The sequence below is a fragment of the Elephantulus edwardii genome, unplaced genomic scaffold (assembly GCF_000299155.1).
Source record: "Elephantulus edwardii isolate Elephantulus edwardi_28Jun2011 unplaced genomic scaffold, EleEdw1.0 scaffold00045, whole genome shotgun sequence".
Taxonomy (NCBI): Eukaryota; Metazoa; Chordata; class Mammalia; order Macroscelidea; family Macroscelididae; genus Elephantulus; species Elephantulus edwardii.
In genome coordinates, this window is record NW_006399795.1 from 15,689,992 (window position 1) to 15,714,650 (window position 24,659).

At 46.7% G+C, this 24,659-nt stretch overlaps 1 protein-coding gene across 1 annotated transcript in view; it reads right to left on the reverse strand.

Moving 5' to 3' along the window:
- The window catches only part of PRKCZ (protein kinase C, zeta), a 142,210-nt gene that overhangs the window by 4,597 nt on the left and 112,954 nt on the right, over positions 1-24,659 (reverse strand). Inside the window, exons 11-14 of the mRNA XM_006885824.1 lie at positions 4,365-4,451; positions 3,508-3,643; positions 3,269-3,356; positions 327-446 (exon numbers count right to left, since the gene is read on the reverse strand). Of these exons, the coding sequence (XP_006885886.1) occupies positions 327-446; positions 3,269-3,356; positions 3,508-3,643; positions 4,365-4,451 (431 nt within the window). The remainder of the gene's footprint in view (positions 1-326; positions 447-3,268; positions 3,357-3,507; positions 3,644-4,364; positions 4,452-24,659) is intronic.

Here is a 24,659-nt window from a genome sequence, read left to right on the forward strand (position 1 = left end):
CCTGAGCATAGCTCAAGTCCCTTGGCTCCAGGGTGCACTCCTAACAAGGATAGAGGAACTGGAGCTCAACCAAAGCAGATCAGAAGACTGGGACTGCAGCCCTGTCACCCTAAATCCTACTTGATAGCTTTCCCTGAATGAATAGGTGTGAGAAGCTAGGGTATGGCTGTGCTTAGGTGCTCTCTCCAGAGTAGTGGGGGCCCAGTCCGGGAGGTTCGGTTCCACATCTATCTGCCCACACTTTGGTGATGCAAAAGAATATCTGAGATGCAGGGAGGAAAGAGCGTGCAGGGCTGGAGCTGGCTCTGGATGCAGCAGTCACGCACCTTGGAAAAGGTAGTCCTCTGTGTTCATGTCCGGGTTTTCAGTGATGATGTCAAAGGGAGAGCGCCCAGCCATCATCTCGAACATCAGCACCCCGAGGGCCCACCAGTCCACGCTGAACCCTGTGGGGAGCACACCGGTCATACCAGGCGGTCAGTCAGACTGAATGGCTGGCCGAGTGCCTGCTGCCCGCCTGTTTACTGAGACATTCAGGTCAACATGGAATGTGAACGAAGCATAACTCAACAATCATCACTGTTGAGTCTGAACCAACTCATAGCTGACCCCCTCCCCCTTTGGATTTCCAAGGCTGTAAATCACATGGGAAGAGATCACACATCTATATCTGTAGAAATGCTGGAATATTTGAACTGCCTGAAAGACATGGCCTTGGGATAGCAGCAGCACATTCCCCATGGACTATGTATGCTACCAGAGCTCACTTGGACCAAGCATAGGAGGGCAGTAAAAGATATGAGAGTGGGAAATTGCATTTCTTTGTCCAATGCTGAAGTTTCTTGTATTTTCAGAAGTGAAATGAGCCCCTCTTCTGGGTGGCATGGCCACTCTGCCTCCTCTCCCAGTTATTGAGTCCTTCTTTTTTCTTATTTTTCTTGCTGTTACGAAAGTGAGCATTCTACGACTGATATATATGCCTTGTTTATATAGTTAGGTTGCTGTTGTTAGCTGCCATCACGTCAACCCTAACTCACAGCGACCCCATGCACAACGGCATGAGCTCACTGTGGGTTCTGGGCTATCCTCACAACAGCATGGAGGTTGGATCAATATGATCCATCCAATTTCCATGGGCTGATTCTTGGAAACAGATGCCCAAGTTTTTCTTCCTAGCCCATCTTAAATCTAGGAAGCTTTGCTGAAACTGGTTCAGCATCAGAGCAACATACAAGCACGCCCTGTCAGATGAGTGGCAGCTATACATGAGGTGCTGGGACTCAAACTGAGGAAAGCAAACAGTGTGGAAAGCAAGAGTTCTACCTACTACTGTCTCACCCTTTGCAGACCTGACTGCAAAGCTCTTTTCCCCCTGATGCCCCTCACTTCCTGTCTGATTTTGCATGGTGTGGTGTCAGAACTTCAAAATGGCTTTTCTATCTATTGTGTTAGCCCCCACTGGGTGCGTGGTCTCGAGCTACCTCAACTGCAAATACATGGTCTTACAAATCATCAACAGCTGTGGGACCAATATAAGACAGTGCACTTTCCACACTGTGAGGAGCCTGTGAAGAGACTGTGGCAAGGTATAGCCTGACAGAAACCTGGAGAAGCAGCTAAAATTATAGGTTTTGCTTTTGGATGACTGAATGAAGAGGTGGCTTGTGACTGCTGTGAAACAAAACTTGCCTGACAACTGAGGAAACCAGAGGTGTATCTGCGCTTCTGAACTGAACCTAGACTTTGATTTGTTTAATGAGAAGCTATCTGAACTAACTGAGGAACTGTGTCTTGCTATTAGTCTGGCTTGGGGCTGGTGTTCAGTAAATCTAGACTTTCACTATGATATCCTTTGGCTCACCTACTCCCAGCCTATTTCCCTAATAAATCCCACAACTTTAGGTAAAGTCTATGAGTCAGTTTGCAACAAAACTTGGACCCAAGGATTCATAGAAATAGGAGCAAGAGCATGGGGGGGTGGCATGTCTGACCATGAAGCAATGTTTGGCACCATGGATGTTACTGATGGGGATGGTTCCCCTTTATAAAGCAGGTAGAAGCCAGACTCAGCCACCCCTATGTTCCCCTGATCACAGTAATTTATGATGGATCAAATCTAGCAGGCTCCCTTTCTTGCTTTGAAAAATTCCCTGTGGCTAAAATGATATAAATACTTTATCTTCTTCTATTTATTGACTTTAAAAAAAAAAAAAAATCTGACTTCAGTTTTGTCCATGGACCCAATAAGTCCTCTGTCCTTGGCACATGCAGATGATGCCTGTCACATACAGTCTTTACCCAAGGCTGGCTCTGAACTCCCCTCTGCCCCACTAAGTACCTGTAAGTGTAAAAGCTTCCCAGGTGTGCAGGAGCCAAGGTGAGCAGACAACTCATCCTGCCTCCTACTCCAATCTTAATGATAAAACATTTAAAATACTTACTTATTGGCATGATTATATGTTTCTGTGTTTCTATGAAAGCTTCAGGACACCCTTCCCTACACAAACACACACACGGTTTCATGCCGAGGGAGAGCAGAGGAGGTTCTGATGGATGCCTCTGACCATCACAGACTTGTCTCCACTGTGCCCACTGGCTCACTGTTTGCTTCAGTCAGCTTTGCCTTCAGATTCTGGTGGTGCCACGGTTTTAGCATAGGGCTGTTTATTAAAAGTTGAGCGGTTTGAACCCACCAGCTACTTCGCAGGAGAAAGTTGAGGCAGTTTCTTTCCATGAAAATTTACAGCCTTTGAAACCATTCTACTCTGTCCTGCAGGGTCATCTAGGAATGAGAAGTGATTCGACGGTGGGGGGTTTGGTGCTTGGTAAGAGGAATTGTGTTCTGTTCTCTATACCTGGGGTCACCTGATGAGTGGACCTGGGATAAGAGATAGCATCTGGGGAGGTTTACCAGGGTGTGAAAAAGGGGACAAATATAAACATGTGTATATACTTGTTTGTGTATGTGTGTGTGAGTGTGACCTTGTGCCTGTATGTCCAAGTAAGCTTACTTTTAGATTTAGGTGTAACACAGCCAATAAAGCCCTTCTCCCTGGCTGCTGGCCCAATCCACAGACCCCTTGTTTTTGAACCTGTGCTCTCCACAGGGTCTGCTCAGGCACCATGCACTCTCTCCCCTGGGGTCTACACCACACCATGCCACACAGGCTCACACAGGTGAGCAGAGTGTCCAGGGGCAGAGCCCTTCTTGCCCTCTGATAGGCTGCCAGATAAGCCCACCCCCTGATCCCAACAACTCTGAACTCACCGTATTCCTCTCCCCGAAGGATTTCGGGGGCAATATAATTCGGTGTCCCACAGAAAGTGCTTGTGGTGTCGCCGGGGCCCAGGCCTTCCTGTGGGGACAGAGTTAGTGACTGGGTGGCGGTGATAAGGCCCCAAGAGGGCACCAGCATGGGATAGCTAATATAAGCTGGCCAGGGCTACAGGACAAGGCCTGCCAGGCCAGCAGGGCAGGAGGTGGGCATGGGGGAGGGGAACGTTCACCTTGCACATGCCGTAGTCGGTCAGCTTGATGTGCCCATCGGCGTCCAGCAGCACATTGTCCAGCTTCAGGTCCCTGTAGATGATCCCCCTCTCGTGTAGGAAGTTAAGGGCGATGCAGATCTCCGCGGCATAGAACCTGGGAGTGGACAGGGAATCCATCAGCAAGAAGGGGATCCCTTCAGTGGTCATTCTGCCATGGTCAGCTGGGAAGGGGACTCATACAGAGGGTGGCCTAAGAGGGGCCACCACAGAACCCCTACCTCCTTATATGATAACCCAGCAGGTCCCCTGAGATGGACTTTAAACCTTTCATGACTTTTGGATCATATAGTATCCATCCACATTTTCTGCCTCTGGGGTTTATTGAGAAGGTGTTATTCCCCTTTTAGTGTGTGCTGCCCTCTGGTGGGCGACTGTATAATTACATGACTCAGAAGAAGCTGCCCTCATCTCACTAATTCCAGCCCCAGAGACTCTGCGGGACATACCTGTCCCACAGTGACATCCTATTAGATGAAGAGCACACCGGTGAGAATTGGAAGTCTAGTCTATATGGAGTTGTGCAGTTAACTCTAAGAAAACATCATTTTTTAAAAAAAAAATTTAATTCAAAATGTCTTCTTCCATTATAGAAAATACAAAAAAAAAAAAAATACATGGTTTCAATAAAATTTGTTTGAAAGAGAAAAGGTGAGAAGGGGTCTGTCTCTTAAGGCCCCTGAACCTTACAGTGTGTCACCCTGAAGAAGGAGACAGTGCCCCACCACTTTGCCCTCAAACTCCATCTCCTTGCACTGGCCTCACCACTGACCTCAGTGCAGACCCTGCCTACTTGCCCCCTCCACAAGGTGCCCCACCTGGCATGCTCCTCTGGAAGCTTCCGCTGCCTCTGCATGTGGAACATGAGGTCCCCGCCATTGACGTACTCGATGACCAGGAACAACCTGAGCAGGAGAGAAGGCATTACTGGACGCTGAGCTCACACCATGGCAGGTGTCGGAATGCACTTGACACAGAAACTTAACGTTAAGAACCTGCTGATGCTGAAAGGAGGCCCCAGGTGGTACAAATGGCTGTTAATAGAAACACACTCAGAGATATCTACTTTCCAAAAAGCAACCACTGAAAACCTCGGGGCACACAGTTCTCCTCTCTGACCCACAAGGGGATGTCAGGAGTGAGTCCACGCAAAGGTAATTGGCTTAGTTTTGTTTTGAAAGCAAAAAGGCTTCTAAGAAGTTAGCTTTTAAGTTAAAGAAAATTGGATTTGGTGCTGGCATCTCTTTTTTGGCCTCTGTCCTGGTTTAACTAACACAGCTGTAACAGAAATGCCACAAAGTGGTGGCTTTAACAAATTTACTTTCTCAGTGCTTATGTTGTTGTTAGGGGCTGTCGAATCAAGTATGACTCACAGCAACCCACTGAACAATAGATGTGAGCCTTGTCCTATCCTGTGCCATCCTTACAACCTCTGAAACATTCAAGCCCACTGCTGCAGTCACTATGGCAATCCACCTGGTTTGCCGACCCTCTACCTTTTCCAAGCATGATGTCCCTCTCCAAGGAATAGCCTCTCCTAGCAACATGCCCAAATGGTATGTAAGATGAAGCTTCATCATCTTTCCCTCCAAAGAGTACTCTGAAACAACTATGAGAGTATCATCTCACCCCAGTAACAATAACAAAGTTTCACAGAGCAGCAAACAACAAATACTGGTGAGGTTGTGGAGAGATTAGAACCCTTATTCACTGCTGGTGGGAGTGTAAAATGGTGCAACCACTGTGGCAGGTGGTCTGGTGCTCTTTCAGAAAGTTGGAAATAGGAATACCATTTGACCCAGCAATTCCACTACTGGGAATTATACCCTAAAGAAGCCAGAGATGCCACTCAGATATATGTACACTCATGTGTATTGCTGCATTATTCACAATAGCAAAGAGATGGAAGCAACTCAAGTGCCCATCAACAAATGAATGGACCAAAAAACTATGGTTGAGTCATACAATGGAATACTATGCACTGAAAAAGGGAACTCATAAAACATTACATAACATGGGTGACCTTGGAGGACATTATGCGGAGTGAAATATATCAGTCACAAAAGGACAAATACTGCATAGCACCACTGTTATAAAATAGAACTGATATGGGAGGTTTGTGGGAAACTAGGAAAAGAGGGGATAATGAACACTGCATTGGAACAGAGGAAGGAAAGAATTATTTAAAAGGAATCTATGATTTGGTATTATTTGTATGACAACAATACAGAATAAGAGGCACATTGCAAAGTGGATCTGGAGAGGGATAGGGAGGAAATTGTGCAACAATGAATGAATTTTTTTTTAAGTGAACTGGGGACAGGTAGGGAGGAAAACAAAAAACAAAAGCACTCTCCTTCTTCAAGATGTATCTATTTGTTCTTTTGACAGTCCATGGAATATGCAGTACTCTTCTTCAACACCACAGTTCAAAGGCATCAATTCTTCTTCTATCATCTTCATTCACTGTACAGCTCTCATGCACAGCAAGTGACTGAAAAGATCATGGCCTGAGTCCTCAAAGTCTGAAGTGACAGTGCTGGCTCTAGGGGATGGCCTTCTCTATCAGAAAGGCTTTCTCTATCTGCCTCTTTTCTGGAGGAAGTTCCCTGTGTCCGTCCAGCATCTGTTGGGCCGGCTCTCCTTGGGGATTTCCATGTGTCTTGGCATCAGTTATTTTCTGGACATGAGAGGCTCATCCACAGGAATCCTGGGTCCTAAGGACGAGTTTCACTCCTAGCTCTGCTTTCTTGGTGGAAGTGAGCTTCCTCCCTGGCCATTCTTTTTTATCTTTTTGCCTCTTAGAAGACAGAAGGTGTTTTAGGCAATGTCTAATGGACACTCTCCTCATACAGGAATGTGATGAGAGTAAGGGTGTGACAGCTAGCCCAACTTTACTTCTCTTACAACCAAGGGCATATGAGATGCTGGGGCTCATTATGTAACAGCACGTTCCATCATTACGTCCCAAACAGTGACAATCATGGCTCAGCCAAGTAAACACCTTCAAGCCACGGAGAGTGCAACTCCTCCCACTGGCCTATGCTTTGTAACGCTTGTGTCCTCTGTGACTAAGGATGAGCAGATCGCCCTGGGCTCAGTAAGGAAAGCCATTCAGACTGAGAAGCGAGGTTGAGGCACCAGCCTGAGTATCTGAGTGGCCTTCTTGGTGGGAAGTCCAAGGATCACTCTCCATTGTTGGGAGGCACGATACTACTCTGGGCCGCTCCATTCTTTTTTTTTTTTTTAAATTATTATTTTGCGTGTGTGTGTGTGTGTGTGTGTGTGTGTGTGTGTGTACCGTCAAATTGGATCTGACTGGCACAGGAGGAAACTGTCACTCCTCCAGCAGAGCATCTGATGGATTCGAACTGCACACCTCTGGAATTGCAGTGCTCCATTCCTATTTGTATCTCAACACAAGATTCAGGTGAGAGGAACAAGCCTGCGTTCCTCCTTGCCTTCATTTCCTCTGTAAACAGTCACCTGAGTTTCTAATGGAGGCCCGTCTCTGGGTTGAGGGGCAGCCATGCACAGGGGTAGAGTCCATGCCTCATGGACACAAAGAAATAAAGCCAGAGCCTCAGCAGTGGACAGGTGACTAGGCGGGCCCTCCCTACAGCACAGCAAAGACTTGAATGAATGGGGTGCGGGAGGGAAGAGCTTGAAACACTCTGGAAGCAGATCACGGTCAGTATAAGGCACGGAAGCCAAGCACAGGCACTGGGGAATGTGTGGATTGACGTGTGTCCCACACAAAATATATGCTGTAAATTCTAACAATCCCAGAAGAACAGATCAGTCAAGAGGCTGGACTTTATAAAGAGGAATGTGGCATCAGGATTGGAGGAAGACTCCTCAACAACCTGCGCTATGCGGTTGACACAACCCTACTTGCTGAAACTGAGGAGAACCTAAGATTTGCTGCAGAAGGTCAAGGTCTGTAGTCTTCAATATGGATTGAAGAGTAACATCAAGAAGACAAAGGTTCTCACCACTGGGCCAAATGGCAGCATCATGATGGATGGAGAAGAACTGAGGTTGTTAACAGTTTCAGCTTGCTCGGCCCTACCCTACAGTCAACACTCTTGGCACCAGCAGTCAGAAAAATCAAAAGGTGAATTGCATTGGGGAAATATTATGTCAAGGACCTCTCCAGAGTGCTGAGGAGCAATGAATGACATCAATCTAGAGACTAAGGTGTGCCGGATCCAGTTCCTAGTCTTCACAATTACTTGCTATACATCAGAGGGCTGGACAATGACTAAGAATGACAGAAGAATTGATGCCTTTGAGCTGTGGTGCTGAAGAGTATTGAACATGGACTGCTAGTAGAACAAATAGGTCTGTCCTGGAGAGGGTAAAACCAAGTTTCTCCTTGGAGGCAAGGATTTCGAAGCTCTGTCTCACATACTTTGGGCACTAAGATACTATGGCCAGGAGGGACCAGTCCTTGGAAAAGGACATCATGGTTAGAAGAGTGGAGGGACAGTGCAGGAGAGAAAGACTCTGGATGAGGTGGATTGATTTGATCACTGTGGTGATGGGATTAGGTGTGTCAGGGTCAGCGAGACTGGCTCAGGATAGGGCAGGGTTCAGAGCTAATATACGTAGGGTCGCTGTGAGTCACAGTCAACTCAACTGCAGATAACGATAACAACACGCAATTTTCAATTTAGGAATGGATTCTCTTTGTTATGGTAACGTGGCAGTACACAAATCATCAAATCAAGTCATTGGTCTTGAATCATAACTGAATCACAGCTAACCCGCCAGTGGGTTTCTGAAGTGGTAAATCGCATGGAAGGAGACTGTCTGTATTTCTCTCATGAGCTGCTGGTGGATTTGAATCACCAGAGAAGCACAGCTTTGAGTTAGCAGGCTAACTCTACAGATTATGCCACCAGAGTATAGAGTATGTCTTAAATCAATTTCCTTTGAAATATGAAAAAGCAAATCAAGCAAGCAAATTAAGCAAGCAAACACAGATGGGAGAGGGACAGCTGCCATGCTACGTGAGGTCTCCCAGGAGCAAAAGGACAGAAGTGACACCGTCTTTCCCTTAGAGCCAGCATCTTCAGTTTGAATTTCTATCTCTCCATTATTAGATAAAAATATCTAAGTATTTTTACTTCGATAAAAAGGCTGGGTTTAGAGGAGACAGTACTAGGGATATTATAGCTAATGTCAGGTGGATCTTGGCTGAAAGCAGTGAGTACCAGAGGAATGTCTATCTGTGTTTCATTGACTATACAAAGGCGTTTGACCGTGTGGATCACAACAAACTGTGGCTGACTCTAAGAAGAATGGGAATCCCAGAACACTTGATTATGTGAAACCTATACTTGGACCAGGAGGCAGTCGTCAAAACAGAGCAAGGAAACACTGCATGGTACAAAATTGGGAAGGGTGTATGCCAGGGATGTGTCCTATCTCCTTTTCAATCTCTATGAGGAACAGATCATCTGGGAGGCTGGGCTCTATGAGGAGAAGTATGGCATCAGGATTGGAGGTAGACTCATCAACAACCTGCATTATGCGGATGACACGACCCTGCTTGCTGAAACTGAGGAGGACCTGAAGCGCTTGCTGCAGAAGGTCAAGGACTGCAGCCTTCAGTATGGACTGAAATACAACATCAAGAAAACAAAGATTCTCATCACTGGGCCAATTGGCAGCATCATGATGGTGAAGAGATTAAAATTGTTAACAGCTTCAGTTTGCTTGGCTCCACAGTCAACACTCTTGGTACCAGCAGCCAGGAAATGAATTGCTCTGGGAAAGGCTGCTGTCAGAGACCTCCAAAGTACTGAAGAACAATGATGTCAGTCTGGAGACTAAGGTGTGCCTGATCCAGGCCATACATAGTCTTTGCAATTACTTGTTATGCATCAGAAAAGCTGGACAATGACTAGGGATGATAGAAGGAGAATTGATGCCTTTGAGCTTTGGTGCTGGAGAAGAGGACTGCTCCTCTGCTGAAGAAGAGTATTGAACATGGACTGCTAGTAGAACAAATAGGTCTGTCCGGGAGAGGGTAAAACCAAGTTTCTCCTTGGAGGCAAGGATTTCGAAGCTCTGTCTCACATACTTTGGGCACTAAGATAACTATGGCCAGGAGGGACCGCTAGGTGAACAAACAGGTTTGTCCTAGAGGGGGTGAGACCAGGCTGCTCCTTGGAGGCAAGGATTCTGAAGCTTCATGTGACATACTCTGGACACACTGCAAGGTGGGACCAGTCCTTGGAGAAGGATGGAAATAAAAAGTAAAAAAATTAAAAAAAAAAAAAAAAAAAGGAAGGATGTCATGCTTGGGAGGGTGAAAGGACGGCACAAGAGAGGAAGACCTTCAAAGAGATGGATGGATTGATTCAGTGACTGGGGTAATGGGGTCAGTGTGTCAGAGACAGTGAGATTGGCAAGGAATAGAGCAGGGTTTAGGGCTGCTGTACACAAGGTCGCTATGAGTCGCAGGTGACTCGACTGCATCTAACAACATCATTTCCCCAAAGTGTGAGAAAATAAACTGCTTGTTAACGCCAGACACCTCTGGTATTTATTACAGCAGCACCAGATTAACTGGGATGAGGGAGAAACCAGGCAAGTATGCGGGATACCAGGCAAGTCGCGGGACCAGCAGCCCTGATGCCATTCTGAATGGGAGGGAGGAAGGGGGCAGGCAGAAGAGTGAGAAAGTGCCCAGGGCAAGAACAGGGTAGAGAGCTAGACGGGTGGTGATGAACACAAGAAGTGGACAGCAGGCATCAAGCCGACGGCAGAGCTGACAAGACCACTGGAAGACAAGACAGGGTAGCAAGGAAGGAGGGAATGATGTGCCCCCAGGATGTGGCAACGTTTCCCATGCCAGGAAGGGACCAGAGCTCCATTTGACCAGGATGGATCTGAGTTCCCAGTGGGCCTTCTAAGCGGAGATGCTGTGGGGACAGCGGGCGCAGGGAGAACTGGGACTTGAGGTGGTGCCTGAACGTCACTGGCATAGCCATGATGCAAAGGGCTGGGTGATATCACCAAGACAGCCACACGGCGCCTGTCACATCCCGAACAGCCTACCGCGTGGTTTCCTTTATTAGAATCTTCCCTTTAAGATTCAATTTCCCAAAATGAAGCTCAAACTCCATTCTTTTAGAAATATCTCACTGAGGGAACCTTGTGGATTTTTAGGTCAATGGCTCTTTTCTGTCCTGAAGGGTTTATTTGTCTCAGGAACACTTGCTGCAGGGAGCAAATCAGAAAAGGATCAAGCAAATCTATGAATTTTTCTAGTTCTTACAGGATTTCTTGACATTTTGGGGCTTGACCTCATTGATGAAATGAGAGGTGGATTTACACAAAGTAGGTTAACTTGCTGCATGCCCTTCACAAAGTTCCTGATTACATATTCAGATTAGAAACAACTCCTGAAAAAAACCATACAGAAATAGAAACAAAACATGAAGGACAAGTGTGGATTCAGTCACGTCCACTCAGCAGGCTGGGGCAGGTGTGCCGTCCTGAGGCCAAAGAAACTTGTTTGTTTGGAGGGCCAGGGTAGTTTATTACCCCCTTACTCAGTTTCCAGACTGTCAAAGGTCATGCTTGGAAGTTCCCTAATAACCCTCGCTTTGCCCCAGGGGCAGTCTCCTGTTTTTATAAATAAAGTTTTACTGGAACACAGCCACTCCCACAAATTATCTGTGGTTGCTTTGGTGTTACCTCGGCAGAGTTGGCCAGAGACACATGGCTTGTAAAGCAAAAAAAAAATATTTACTGTCTGGATTTTTACAGAGAGAAAAAAAAAAGCTGATTCCTAGTATATAATCACAAAGATAAAAGAATAGCTTTTCTATTACTCTCTGGTGGTACCATCCATAGACAGCTAACCCAAAGGCTGCACCTCTCTAGTGGTTTGAATTTACTACTGGTTCCCTAGGAGAAAGATGGCAATGTCCAGCTCAGAAATACATTGAAGGGTCAGCTGAGTCAATGTCAACTGTACATCAATATGAGTTCTCAGTTAATAATGATATGGAGGGAGTATTACAAAAGTCCTTTGATCCTGAAGATACCTAAGACTTAAATATAAGTTAAAAACTTTTTTTTTTAATAAAAAAATTATTCAAACCTCTAGTTTGGGGTTAGGTAGTCACTTCTGACTCATAGCTACCTTAAATGCACAGAACAAAACACTGCCTGGTCCTTGCCCCTGCTCCTGGGCTTGAGGTCACTGCTAGAGTCACCGTGTCAACTCATCTTGTGAGGATCTTCCTCTCCTTCTCTGGCCCTTGGTCCTACCACGTGATGTCTTTCTCTAGGGATGGCTTCTCCTGATAAAGTATGTGAGACCAAATGTCTCCATCCTTGCTTTTAAGGTGATAAATTTTTTTCAAGATAGATTTGTTTGTTCACAAAACTCTTAGGGAGACTTTAAAACACAGAGCTGTTACTCCTCACAGTTTCCAGGAACGCTACACCCTGAAGCACTCAGTTGCCTTTGGACCATCATGCTGGGAGGCAACACACCAGTTCCAAAGTCCCTGCCCTGCACACACGTGGAGTGCCCTGGGAAACCTCCTGGCCCTGGCCAATTCACAGGTGACAGTACATGCCCACAAAGAAAACAAATAATTACAGAATACAGAAACACTCTGGATATATATTCCAGAGAAACTACAGAAATATACTCATTTTGGAGAAACACAGTACTGACACAACACCTCAGGGACCAGAAAGCATTTAACAGGACCCCAAAAACACCTGGAGAAGTCACCTCCCTTTTCAGTCCTGAAGAGCCCACTGGGTGATCCATTTCTTTGCCTCGGTTGTGAAATGGATCAAATAGGTGTGCAGGCTCTGCCTGCAGTCTGAATTTACTGCTGACCAAGGAATTAATTTAATTAGCAACATTTATTAAGACACAGGACCACGGAGGATTTGCTTTTCTCTTCTAAAGCAGCTGGATACCTAAGGATGTGGGCACTGAGCAGACTGGGTTCTGTCTACAGATAAAACCTCAGTACGGCTTCTGGACGGGCAGCACAGCCCGGTGCAGGTGTGCCCTGAAGACAAGCCTGCAGGACCCAGGGCTGTTGCTGAGCCCCATCACCTGGTGCCCGAGGTGGAACACCACTGAGTCTCAATCATGCTACCGGCAGGGGTGTGAGGGTGAGGCTGGGGGCCGGGCCTTCCACACAGTGATCAAGCACCATGGTTTGTCCATTTTGAGCCTCTGTTTCTCAATTAGGGCCACTCACACCCCACGAGAGGCTTGTGCAGGACATCACAGGCTAAAGCTGGGCATGGCCACATTGGAGACTGGAGGACCATGTCTTGCTGCCCTCCAGTTTCCCATGGCCAGTGTGCCCACACCCATCCCATCCACATGGCCGCCCTCTACTAGGGGGAAAGCAGGAATGGCTTTGGTGAAGACGTAATGCCTAATAGATACCTAACTAAACGAGCAGCTACAGGAGCTCGGGTGGCCTAGGGGTAAGAAGCTGCACTGCAATTCCAAAGGCACATGGGTTCAAATCTACCAGCTGCTCTGAGGAACAAGGATGGACAGTCTCCTCCCATGCAATTTACTGTCTCTGAAACCCACTGGAGTGACCTATGAGTCAATTCCGACTCGACAGCATACAACAACAACAAAACAAATGAACAACAGGAAAAAAGGAAGCCTGGTGGTGCAATAGTCAAGCACTTGGCCGTTGTCAGAGGTTAAAATCTACCTGGTGACACCATGGGAGAAAACGCCTCTGTAAGGATCACAGACTACAAAAGCCTGGGGTGGGGGGCAGTTTGGCTGTCACATGGGGTTCCCAGGACTTGGAATTGACTCAGCTGTCGCTAGTAACATCAGCAGAAAAAAAAAAATTAACAGCCAGAGAAAGCAGCATAAACAAGAATCACCAACTTCAAAAGCTGGAAACCAGGCAAATATGGAAACCAGCGGAGCTCTGTTCCTACTCCTGCAGGGAGATCAATGAGACGGCTGAAGAAGGTGAGGGCTCCAGGCGTCGGGCAGGGAGACGCCTCAGGTGGAGGTCAACCCCCATGTAGGTGGAAGCCCTCCAAAACCCAGGTAAGAACGGGCTCAGGCTCTCTCTTTAGCTTCAGCTGTTCTGTCATATTTACAGATTCTCATCCCACCTTAGGTAGAATACAACAGACCTAGCCCCCTACTTTAGCTCAGAGGAAATCCTTATGGTGCAAAACGAGAACTCAATAAACCTTGGTTAGTCAAGCCTGGCCCATTGCCTGTTATTTGCAAATAAAGTTTTATTGGAACACAGTCATACACATTTCTTTACATATTGTCTCTGGCTGCTTTCACACCACAACAAGGATTTGAGTAGTTGCCACTGAGACCATATGGCTGAAAAAAAAAATCCAACATATTTACTATCTGGCCTCTAAGAAAAAGTCTGCTGACCCATCAGTATAAACAATAACAATGACAAAAATAATAGCTTTTAAAGCATTTGTCAGGCACGATTCTAAATACATCCATGTGGTGACTCATTCTACAACTACGCGGTGTTGTTATGTTGTTGTGTACCACCGAGTTGGAAACAACTGATCCTCCAACGGGCTTTCAGAGGCATGAAATTGCATGGAGTACACTGCCCATCTTCCTCCTGCAGGGCAGCAGGTAGATTCAAACACTGTGCCTTTGGGTTGTCAGTGCAAGTCCTTGCCACTAAGCCACCAGAGCCCCTCAGAGGTAAGTCCTAATTTTCCCTGTTTCAAGATAGAGGAAACTGAGACAAGGGATAGTTAAATAACTTGCCCAGGGTTACGCAGCTCCTGTCAAACAAGAGTCAACATCAGACAATGTGGATGAATGTTGCCAGTAGATGGAGGAAAAGGAAGCAGACAGGAGCCCTGAAGCCCGACCAGGAAGAAGTGACAGCTTAAGGACAGAAGGAAAGGGAAAGAGGCGTGAAATAAAAGCACCTACACAGACCATGAGTGACAAGGCAGAGGAGGCCGATCCAGAGGGTGGGAGCAGCACCATTCCAGAGGAGAAACCAAAGCCAGCACCAGAGCGGGAACATATCTCAACATCAGAGCCCTGACTTGATGGGAGGCATGTGATGGGCCCAGCGAGGGCTGATGATCCTCCAACAAAGGGGACTGACAGAGCTGATCCTAAACACGAGTTCGTGTTGCCCCAAGAGGGAACCGGAACCACGTCTTCCTGGAGAAGAGACGCCAGGATACATTACTGGCCAGCACTTGGGATACACTGGGAAAAATGTTGCTGGAACAGTATATATAAAGATTAAGTGGGTGCCTAATTTGCTGTGAAAACTTGTAAAGTATTACTAATAAATAAAATTGAATGTTGCAGCTGTTAAAAATATTAAGAACCCCAAATGGCAAACCAGCTGCTTATAATGACCCCGTGTCTGTCAGAACTGGACTCCTAGCAGTTTTCAAAGGTTGATTTATTTTCTTTTTTTTTTTTTCACTAGATAGCCAGGGCTTCTGAGGTACCTCTGGGTGCCCTAGAACCACCAACCTTTCAGTTAACAGCCAAGCACGTAGCCATCTGCACCACCTGGGGAATTCTAAGACGGCAAAGCTTTGGTGAAAGGACTGAGGTCAGTATAAAATGCATAAGGTGTGGAAGTGACAACAAATAGGTCGCAGTACAGAAGGGAGTGAGAAGTTCCCTCCAGAAAATGTGACCACCAAAAACCAGGAGGTGGAGGAGGAGTCAGCTCTCCTCCAACACCTTCCAGCCCCTAGCAACCCCCCCAGGCATACGTCAACAGAGTCCCAGCACAATTTAACATGTCCCAGCAGAGAAGTAAGGGAAGGTTCAACATCCAATCAAAACAACCCAAAAGTGATACCACAGATCAGTCACAGGTAATAACATGAACATGAGTGCAAAAATCCAAAGTAAAATACTTTTGTTATGTGTTATTCAGTTGGGACTGACTAATGGCTGATCCTCCAGTGGGTTTTCAGAGGCTGTAAACTGTCTGGGAAGACACTGCCCATCTTACTCCTGAGGTGCAACTGGTGGGATCGAACCACATGCCTTTCAATTGGCATGGTTGCTCCTCACCCACTAAGCCACCAGAGTGCCCACGTAAAGTGCTAGCAAATTGAATTCAAAATCACCTTCACACTAACACAGTAACACTGGGTATGGTTTTCCTAGGGATTCAGGGAGAGTGCAGCATTGTTTACCATGGAGTTGGAAATGTGGCATAGCTAACTCTCTGGAAGGTTTTTAGAGGGAGTAAGTCACATCGGAAGAGACTTCTCATCTTTCTCCCGCAGAACAGCTGGGTGAACTACGTACCTTTGTGTTACCCTGCTTGCTGAAACTGAGGAGGACCTCATGCACTTACTGCAGAGGGTCAAGGAATGCAGCCTTCAATATGGACTGAGGCTCAATGTCAAGAAGACAAAAATTCTCACCACTGGACCAATCGGTGCATCAGGATGGATGGTGAAGAGATTGAGATTGTTCACAGCTTCAGTTTGCTCGGCTCCACGGTCAACACTCTTGGCACCAGTAGCCAGGAAATCAAAAAACGTACTGCGATGGTAAAGTCTGCAGTTAGGGACCTCTCTAAAGTACTCAAGAGCAGTGGTGTCTCTCTGGAGACTAAGGTGTGCCTGATACAGGCCATGGTTTTTGCAATCACTTGTTTGACTCAGAGAGTTGGACAATGACTAGGGAGGATAGAAGGAGAATTGACGCCTTTGAGCTGTGGTGCTGGAGAAGAGTATTGAATGTACCATGGACTGCCAAGAAAACAAACAGATTCATCCTAGAGAGGGTTAAACCAGGCTGCTTCTTGGAGGCAAGGATTCTGGTGCTTCATCTGACATACTTTGGACATGTTGTAAGGAGAGACAGGTCTTTGGAGAGGGACATCATGCTGGGTAGAGTAGAGGGATAGCGCAGGAGGGGAAGACCCTCTATGAGGTGGATTGATGTGACTGGGGTAATCGGGATGGGTGTGTCAGAGGCAATGAGATTGGCACAGGATAGAGCACGGTTTAGGGCTGTTGTACATGGGGTCGCTATGAGTCACAAACGACTCAACGGCATGTAACAACAACACCACCTTTGTGTTGGCAGAACAATTCCTAACCACTAACCCACCAGAGCTTCCTTGACCAGTGCTTTGAATTTATCGTTTTCAGAGCATTGGTGGAGTTAAAAAAATGAAACAAAACAACCCTCCCTTGTTGATGCAAGTGGTTAAGTGCTTGGCTACTTCTGAAAGATCAGAGTCCCCCAAACTCCCATGGAGCAGTGCTGTTCTACTCCACATACATGGGGTGTCCCCGAGTCAACACCCCCTCCACAGCAGCTGGGTTTTAAGGGTAGAAATCACAGCAGTGGTTTCCACAGATGGTGAAAAGACCTTTGGAAGAATTTTCCTGATAAAAACTCTAGATAAACAGACCTAGACGTAAATAGCTTTAATTAACATGACCCCAGGGATTTCCCTGCTCATTATCTGTTTTTCTGTTTTATCTCACCCCCCCCCCCACACACACATCTTCCCCTTCAGCCTGGACGAGATGAGATCGTATGACACAGCTCCTGCCTCCAGCAAGGCTGTCCAGGAAATGCTGGACAGTTAAGGAGAAGAGAGGGGAGGGACATTCCTGGTCTGAGCAGCTCTGGTGGGAGAGTGGCAGGCGCCCCACATCAGTGGTGGAGGTCTCGTATCTGCTTCACTTCTCCTCTCTGCTGTGCCGCCCACCCCTCGCCAACTCCTGGTGGCATCAAATGCCGTCAGCCTGAAACACTGAGATGGGATTGGTTCTGTTTCCCTGGAAGGCTCAAGCCTCCAAAACCCAAACTCTCCACAATCAGGTTGATTCTGACTCATCGAGGGTCTCCAGCAGGTTTTTGAGGCTGTGTGTCTTTTCCTCAGCAGCACACAACAGTTTAGTGCTCCTTCCAACAGCCCTCATGTTGTGCAAAAGCACTAGAAGTGTCCCCATGCTATTTCCCACTCCCACGAGCATGAACTACAGCATGAAATCCACAGAGACAGTCAAGGGGAGGCAAAGGCAAAGCTCTTCCTAGTGGCAGTATGCTTGAAAGCTCAGGAAAATCACACGTAACCCACGTCCAGAGGAGCATTCACAAGACAACAGAATCAGGACCAATACGGAGGACCCAAATTACTTGGGAAGCTATGATAGGAGAAGAAAAAAAAAGACGTGATTTATAACTAAAATAAGAAAGAATGGCCTAGTGGGTAAGGAGCTGTGTTGTCAACCCAAAGGTGCCCGATTCGAATCCACCAGCTGCTCTGCCAGAGAAAAGATGGGGAATCTCCTCCCGTGTCATTTACTGTCTCTGAAAAGCTGCTGGAGGGTCAGTTATGAGTCAGTTCTGACACCAGAATGCATAACAGCAACAACAACAACAAAGAAAAGACGGAGGTGAAGAAAACTTCCTGAAGAAGGCTTAAGGGTCCTCACAGAGGGCTTGCATGAATGAACAGATGGACCACGAGCCGGAGTAGGAAGATTCAACAGCATAACCCAGGACCTATAGCCATCGAGTCGATCCTGACTCACTGAGGTCGCAGCACAGAGATTTGTCCCATAAAGTCCCCAAAGTGGTGATTTTTAATGGAAGCTGACCGTCACAGCTTTCTCTAACAGAGGGGCTGGGTTTTGACCTGCCAACCATTTGCTTAGCAGCCAAGCACATTAAGGAAGGCCTAGAACAGAAGCCCAAATCAGTACAGTAGTAGGCCGACTGGCTTGATCCATGAAACCATGACGCTTAAGCTCAAAACTATGAAGACAAATCCCATGAGGTGTTTGGTAATACACGAGTCAACAGTTGGTCTTTTGTTGTTGTGGTGGTAAAAATTATGTTACCACCCATTTGCCAATTGAATTTTTTTTTTTATGTGTACTATTTACTGAAGGCTTCGTGGTTAAGGAATTGTGCTGTCAACTCAAAGGTACACGGCTTGAATCCCCCAGCTGCTTTGTGGGAGGAAGACGGGCACTCTCTTCCCCTATAATTTACTGCCTCTGAAAAGTCACTGGATGGTCAGTGATGGGTCAGTTCCGACACAAGAGTACACCATAAAAGCTTACTGATATGCTAGATAAATCACATTCTACAGTTACACTTAACTGATGCCAAAATTCCCCGGCACCATCAACAAGAGCTCACTGCTCCCCAAACAATGGCTCTCCTCCCCGTTTCCATGTCCCTGGTAAACACTAAGAAACTCTCCGTACATGTCATTTCATTTTAAGATCCTAGGCTATTTGTTCTTGTGATGTGATACCATTTAACAGCTGGCAAAGGCTGCAGGTCCTTCTGTTGTCCAAAGGATTTTCAAAAGCCTGTTATTTCAGATGTGGATGGACAGTCCTGCTTCTTAGTCCAGCAGCTCCAGCTCCACAGACAACTGTCCACCACGAGGGACCTTTCTGGGATTTGAAATGCCAGTGGTATCACAGCAACACGCAAGCCACACAGTGTGACAGACGAGTCGTGGAGTGACACAGAGCTATGGACTGACTCAGTGACCACCTCAGTGTGCTTGAGCAGGACAGGGATCGGGGGGATGTGCAGAGTAGGGCTACGCTCAGGTCCACTGATCGCAGGGCTGCTTTATTCCACCCCAGGTCATCTAACAACAACAGGAAAGGCAGCAGAACAATTCATTAACGTTACTTTAGTAAAGAGAGCCTCTGGGGGGGCTCTGCAGCCCCTCTGTCTCAGGAAGAGGAGGATCGCATGGGTGAATAGATGGAAAGACGGACAGAGTATGCTGGTCTGGGTGGAGGAGATCCCTCCCACAGCTCACTCCCTCACTGTCAACATGACGTTCCTCAGACCAGGAATCAAGCACAAAGGTCATCACATGGTGATGATGTGACTTTTGACCCTGTCTAGGGAGGTCAGGACCACCACATGCACCTCTGCTTCCAAATCATCTACAAATTACACAGTAGAGCCTGGGTAAGACATCCACCACTCAACACTTAGAGGACCCAGCTGAGGCCTCTTGATTAGCAATCAGTAAAGTGTCACCTTCCCTACAAGTAAGCAGGCACCGTCCAGCCACAGAGGGAGGACAGCACTGACCATCTCATGCTCTGTGGATGGACGTTCTTCCCCAAGGGCCTCTCACTCTTTAGAGCTGGGGGATGACACTCTGATGTGGTCCAGTAAACCTAAAACAAGCCAAGCTCTCTAAAACGTCTATCAGATTGTCCAGCTGAGCCACAATTCCCACCTTTCACAGCCCCACATTGCTGGGCCTGGCCACTGGCCCAAGCAGCCCTGCCTGGCAATACTCAGGGTCTGGAGTGGCCTTTTGACCAAGCTGGGCACTCCTGACCAGCAGTGAGCTGAGAGCTGCCACGCCAGGCAGGAGAACAAAGACAGCAGTGATGCATCTGCGTGTTGCTCGAACGAGTGTCAGTCAGTGCTGGCTCCTTCTATTCTGGGACTCCAGTGACGGCTGAGTGCAGCTACTGCTCTTTGGGGGTGAGATGACTCATGCTTGGGGGATGGTGTGGGTCCCTTCCTTGGTTGCTGGAATCACACTGAGGTCATTGCCTTTAGCTCTTTACCTTGTGGTTGGCATTTCAGTTGCTGACATGCTGATTCCTCTCAGTCCCCAGGAGTCACTCACATGGGATCCTGGTTTCCTATGACCCCTGTGCCTCTTCCTCCTCTTCTTCCAGACTGAAACCCAGGAGACCTTCAGGGTAAGACCCCAGCCTGCAGCTCTGCTTACTTGTACCCTCACTCCTGCGGGCATGCATGGTGTTCTTGTCTTCAGTTTGCCTTACTCCAAGTTTGTCTGTGATTCTGGGTACAAGTACTCTCCTTTCCTCAACACAGGTTCATTCCTGGAGGCCTGTGGACAAGTACCTGGAGGCCTTGTTTCTGTTACACTGACCCTTTTCTTCATGCCTCAGTCTCATTCCTCATATCCTGATCCAATTTCTATTGCCATGGTCCTATTTCTTATACCCTGAACCTTATTCTTCACACCACAACCCATGTTCCTATTCTCCATATTATGACCTTGTTCCTCATGCTAACACTGTCCCTCAGGCCAGGACCCCCTATCTCCCATCCCGACCCTATTGCTCAAGTCTGACCCTACTCTTCATACTGTGACACTCTGTCACGTCCATCATCTAGGAAACTGGATGTCAGCTAACAGTTTCTGAGTTGGCTTAACCCAACAGACTCCTACCTTATTGAGAATCTCCATGATGGCCTCCAATTTATTAGGCTCTAAACGGCAGGACATATTATCCTGGAGAGGGTCTTGGAAAGGGTGCAGATGGAGTGCTCTTTGGAGGCAAGGATGATGAGGTTTCTCCTCACAAACTCCAGGCATGTTGTTAGGAGGGAGGGGTGGTGAAGGACAGGAAGACCCTTGACCAAGTGGAATGACATGGTGACGGCTGCAATGGGCTCTGGTGTGTCAGGAGGTGTGAAGATGGCACAGGATAGAACAGGGTTCATATTTGGTTTTTATAGGGTTGCTATGAGTCGTAATTTACAGCACCTAACAACAACAACAACAACAACTAGTACGATGGTAGAAACATTTTACTGAAGGGCTCCTAAATACAATTTGAGCTGTACATCAATGGGGAATTGCTAGAAAGTCAAGCTGAATTCAGAAGATAGAACAAGGGATAAAATGGATTTTGACGGAAAAAGAGAGAATATCAAAAAATCATTTACCTGTGTTTTACTGACTACACAGAGCTATTCAGCCATTTGGATCATAAATATTATAGATAGCATTACAAAAATCAGTCGTCAGAACAGAGCAGGGAGACACAGGATGGTTCAAGATCAAGAAGGGGGTCCGTCAGGGATGTATTTTGTCTCCGTAACTTTTCAATCTGTATGTAGAACAGATCATCTGAGATGCTGGGCTGTATGAGGAGGAATGTGGCATCAGGATTGGTCGAAGAATCATCAACAACCTGCGTTATGTGGATAACACAACCCTGCTTGCTGAAACAGAGGAGGACCTGAAGCACTTCCTGCAGAAAGTCAAGGACTGCAGTCTTCGTTATGGATTGAAACTCAACATCAAGAAAACAAAGATTCTCACCACTGGGCCAACTGGCAGCATCAGTATGGATGGTGAAGACATCGAGATAATTAACAGTTTTTGCTTACTCAGATCCACAGTCAACACTCTTGGTAATAGCAGCCAGGAAATCAGGAGACGAATTGCATTGGGAAAGTCAGCTGTGAGGGACCTCTCAAGAGTACTGAAGAGCAATGACATCAGGCTGGAGACTAAGGTGCGCCTGATCCAGTCTTTGCATTTACGTGCTATGCATCGTAGAGTTGGACAGTGAATAAGGGATGATAGAAAGAGAATTGATGCCTTTGAGTTGTGGTGCTGGAGACAAGTGTTGAATATACCATGGACTGCTAGGAGAACAAACAGGTTTGTCCTGCAGAAGGTGAAGCCAGAATGCTCCTTGGAGTCAAGGAGAGAGGGACATCATGTTTGGGAGAATGGAGGGACGGCACAGGAGAGGAAGACCCTCGATGAGATGGATCGATTCTGTGAGTGGAGTGGTGGGAATGAGTGTGTTTGAGACAGCAAGGTTGGCACAGGATAGAACGGCGTTTAGAGCTTTTGTAGGGTTGCTATGAGTTGCAAGTGACTTGATGGCACATAACAACAACAACAACAATTACAAAAATCAGGAATTCCAGAAGATTTAGCTACACTCATGTGGAAACTGTTCAAAGATCAAGAAGCAGTTGTTCTAACAGAGCAAGGGGAGGCTGCACATTTCAGAACCTGTGAGTGAAGGGTTGCATCCTTTCGCCATATTTATTCAGTTTGTATGCTGAACAAATTATCTAGGAAGCTGGAGTATCTGAAGAAGAATGAGGCATCAGGATTGGAAGAATAATCATTAACGACCTGCAATATGAAGATGACACAACTTGGCTTGCTGAAAGAGAAGAGGACTTGAAGCTCTCAGTGATAAAGGTCAGAGCGTACAGCCTTCAGTGTGGGTTAGGCCTGAGATGATGACAATGAAGCTCCTTCCAAAGGCACAGATAAACATTATCATGATAACAGGAGCAAAAAATTGAAGTTGTCAATGACTTCATTCTATTAGAATCAATAATCAAAGCCTATGTCAGCATCAGGTGAGACATGAAACCTGTACTCTCTCTGATAAATACACGGCAAAAGGCCTCGTTACAGTGTTAAAAAAAGCAAAGATAACACACTTTGTGCGTCAAACCCAAGTCTGGTCTTTTCATAAACCTCACATGTATGTAAGTGCTTGACAATCAAAAAGGATACAGAAGAACTGATGTGACCCAAGCATTATGCTGGCAAAGAATGTTGACTATTCCCTGGACTGCCAGGGAATGCTCGGTCTTAGAAGAAATACTCCAGGATGTTCCTTAAAATCGAGGATGATGAGAGTTTGAGTTGCTTATGTTGGGCCCATCATCAGGGAAGACTAAGAAAAGTTATGTTCCATTACACATAAAATCAAAATGAGCCTGGGACAACTTGACAGTAAGGAACAAAAAGAAGAACCAATGTCTGTAAACAGTTTTCAGTCCTGATACTGCTCCTGATTCCCTGTCATGAGATGAATGATTGGCCCTCAAAACCCCACATGTCCACATCCTAACCCCTGGAATGAGTTTATATGAATTTATGAGATAAAAGATGTGTTAAGGGTCTTGAGAAGAGGAGCTTTTCCTAGATTATCTGTGTGGGCACTAGAAGCAACTGTATGTACCTTGTAAGAGGGAAAAAGAGATCTAACACAGAGGAGAACGCCGTATGAAGATAGGGTAGTGAGATCTGAAGATACTGGTTTTGGAGTGACGTTGCCACAAAACAAAGATATCCTGCAGCCAGTAGGAGCAGGAAGCGACCAGGATCCACCCCTAGAGCCTTTAGAGGGAGTATGGCCCTGTCAATAACTTGGGTGTGGACTTTTTGGCCTCCAAAACTGTGAGAATGTTCCTGTGTAAGCCACCTGCTTTGTTACAGCAGCTGCACGAAATGTATACATTCCCAGCTCATACTACCTCCCTGAGCCAAAGTTAGGGGTCATCAACAAAAGCACAATTCAGCAGCTTAAGGCTAAAACAATGCTTCCTAACATAGGGAAGACACAGTTTCAGTGGTGGGCGCTAGCCCACCACAGCAGAGTCACTTCCCACCACTGACAGATACAGGCAGGTGTTCTGCACGTACCCCTCTTGATGCGGAACTGAAGGATCTCATTCCCCCCTCAGTCAGGAATAGGTATAATAGTGGGACAGGCCAGGTGCCATATGATGCATGCACCTCAAGCAGAACAAAGAGGTACTCATTAGGCCCCAAATTGGGGTGGCGTCTGATAAGGACGAAGAATCCAGGACAGAGGGATGTTTTGCTTCCAGCTCTGTTTCACAGGAAACATTCCAGGATTCGGATCAGGCAGCCTGGGTGACAAGCACAGGGGGCCCTGCAGACTGTCTTTCCAACTGGCTCCTCTGGCTGAGATATCCTACCTCTGACCTTTGCACTTGGAGTGGTATCACTTCTACAAGGCTCCTAAGGTCAAGATCTTCCTCTCCTTCACCGAGTCCCAGCCCCACTCACTCCTCTTCCCTCTCAAAATTCTCCTGGGCCACCCGTTTGCAGCCTGTTCCCCATGCCCTCAAATGTTCCTCTTCAGACACCAGCGTCTTGATGCTGGACACCCATAATGACTTTATCTCAAAGGGTGTGGGTGGGCTGACTCCAGCAGGCACAACTGGAATTTACTGGGTTGAGGATAGGAAAAGAAACACTGCAATGAAAACACTTTCAGAACTAGTTAAAGGTAATGGAAGAACAACACGGTGAATGTAATTAATGTCATGGAGTTGCACACTTCAAAATGCTCAAAAGGGCAAATCTTATATATAATTTACCAAGATAAAAAAAAAAAAAACCAAACCCTTATTCTTTCCCCCCCCTCTATTCAGAAAGGTTTTCCTAATAGCCAAGTTCAAGTGGGAACTTTGCATTTTACATATCGGACTTTTATTCAAGCTTGCCAATGAACACCACCAGGACTGCTCATGA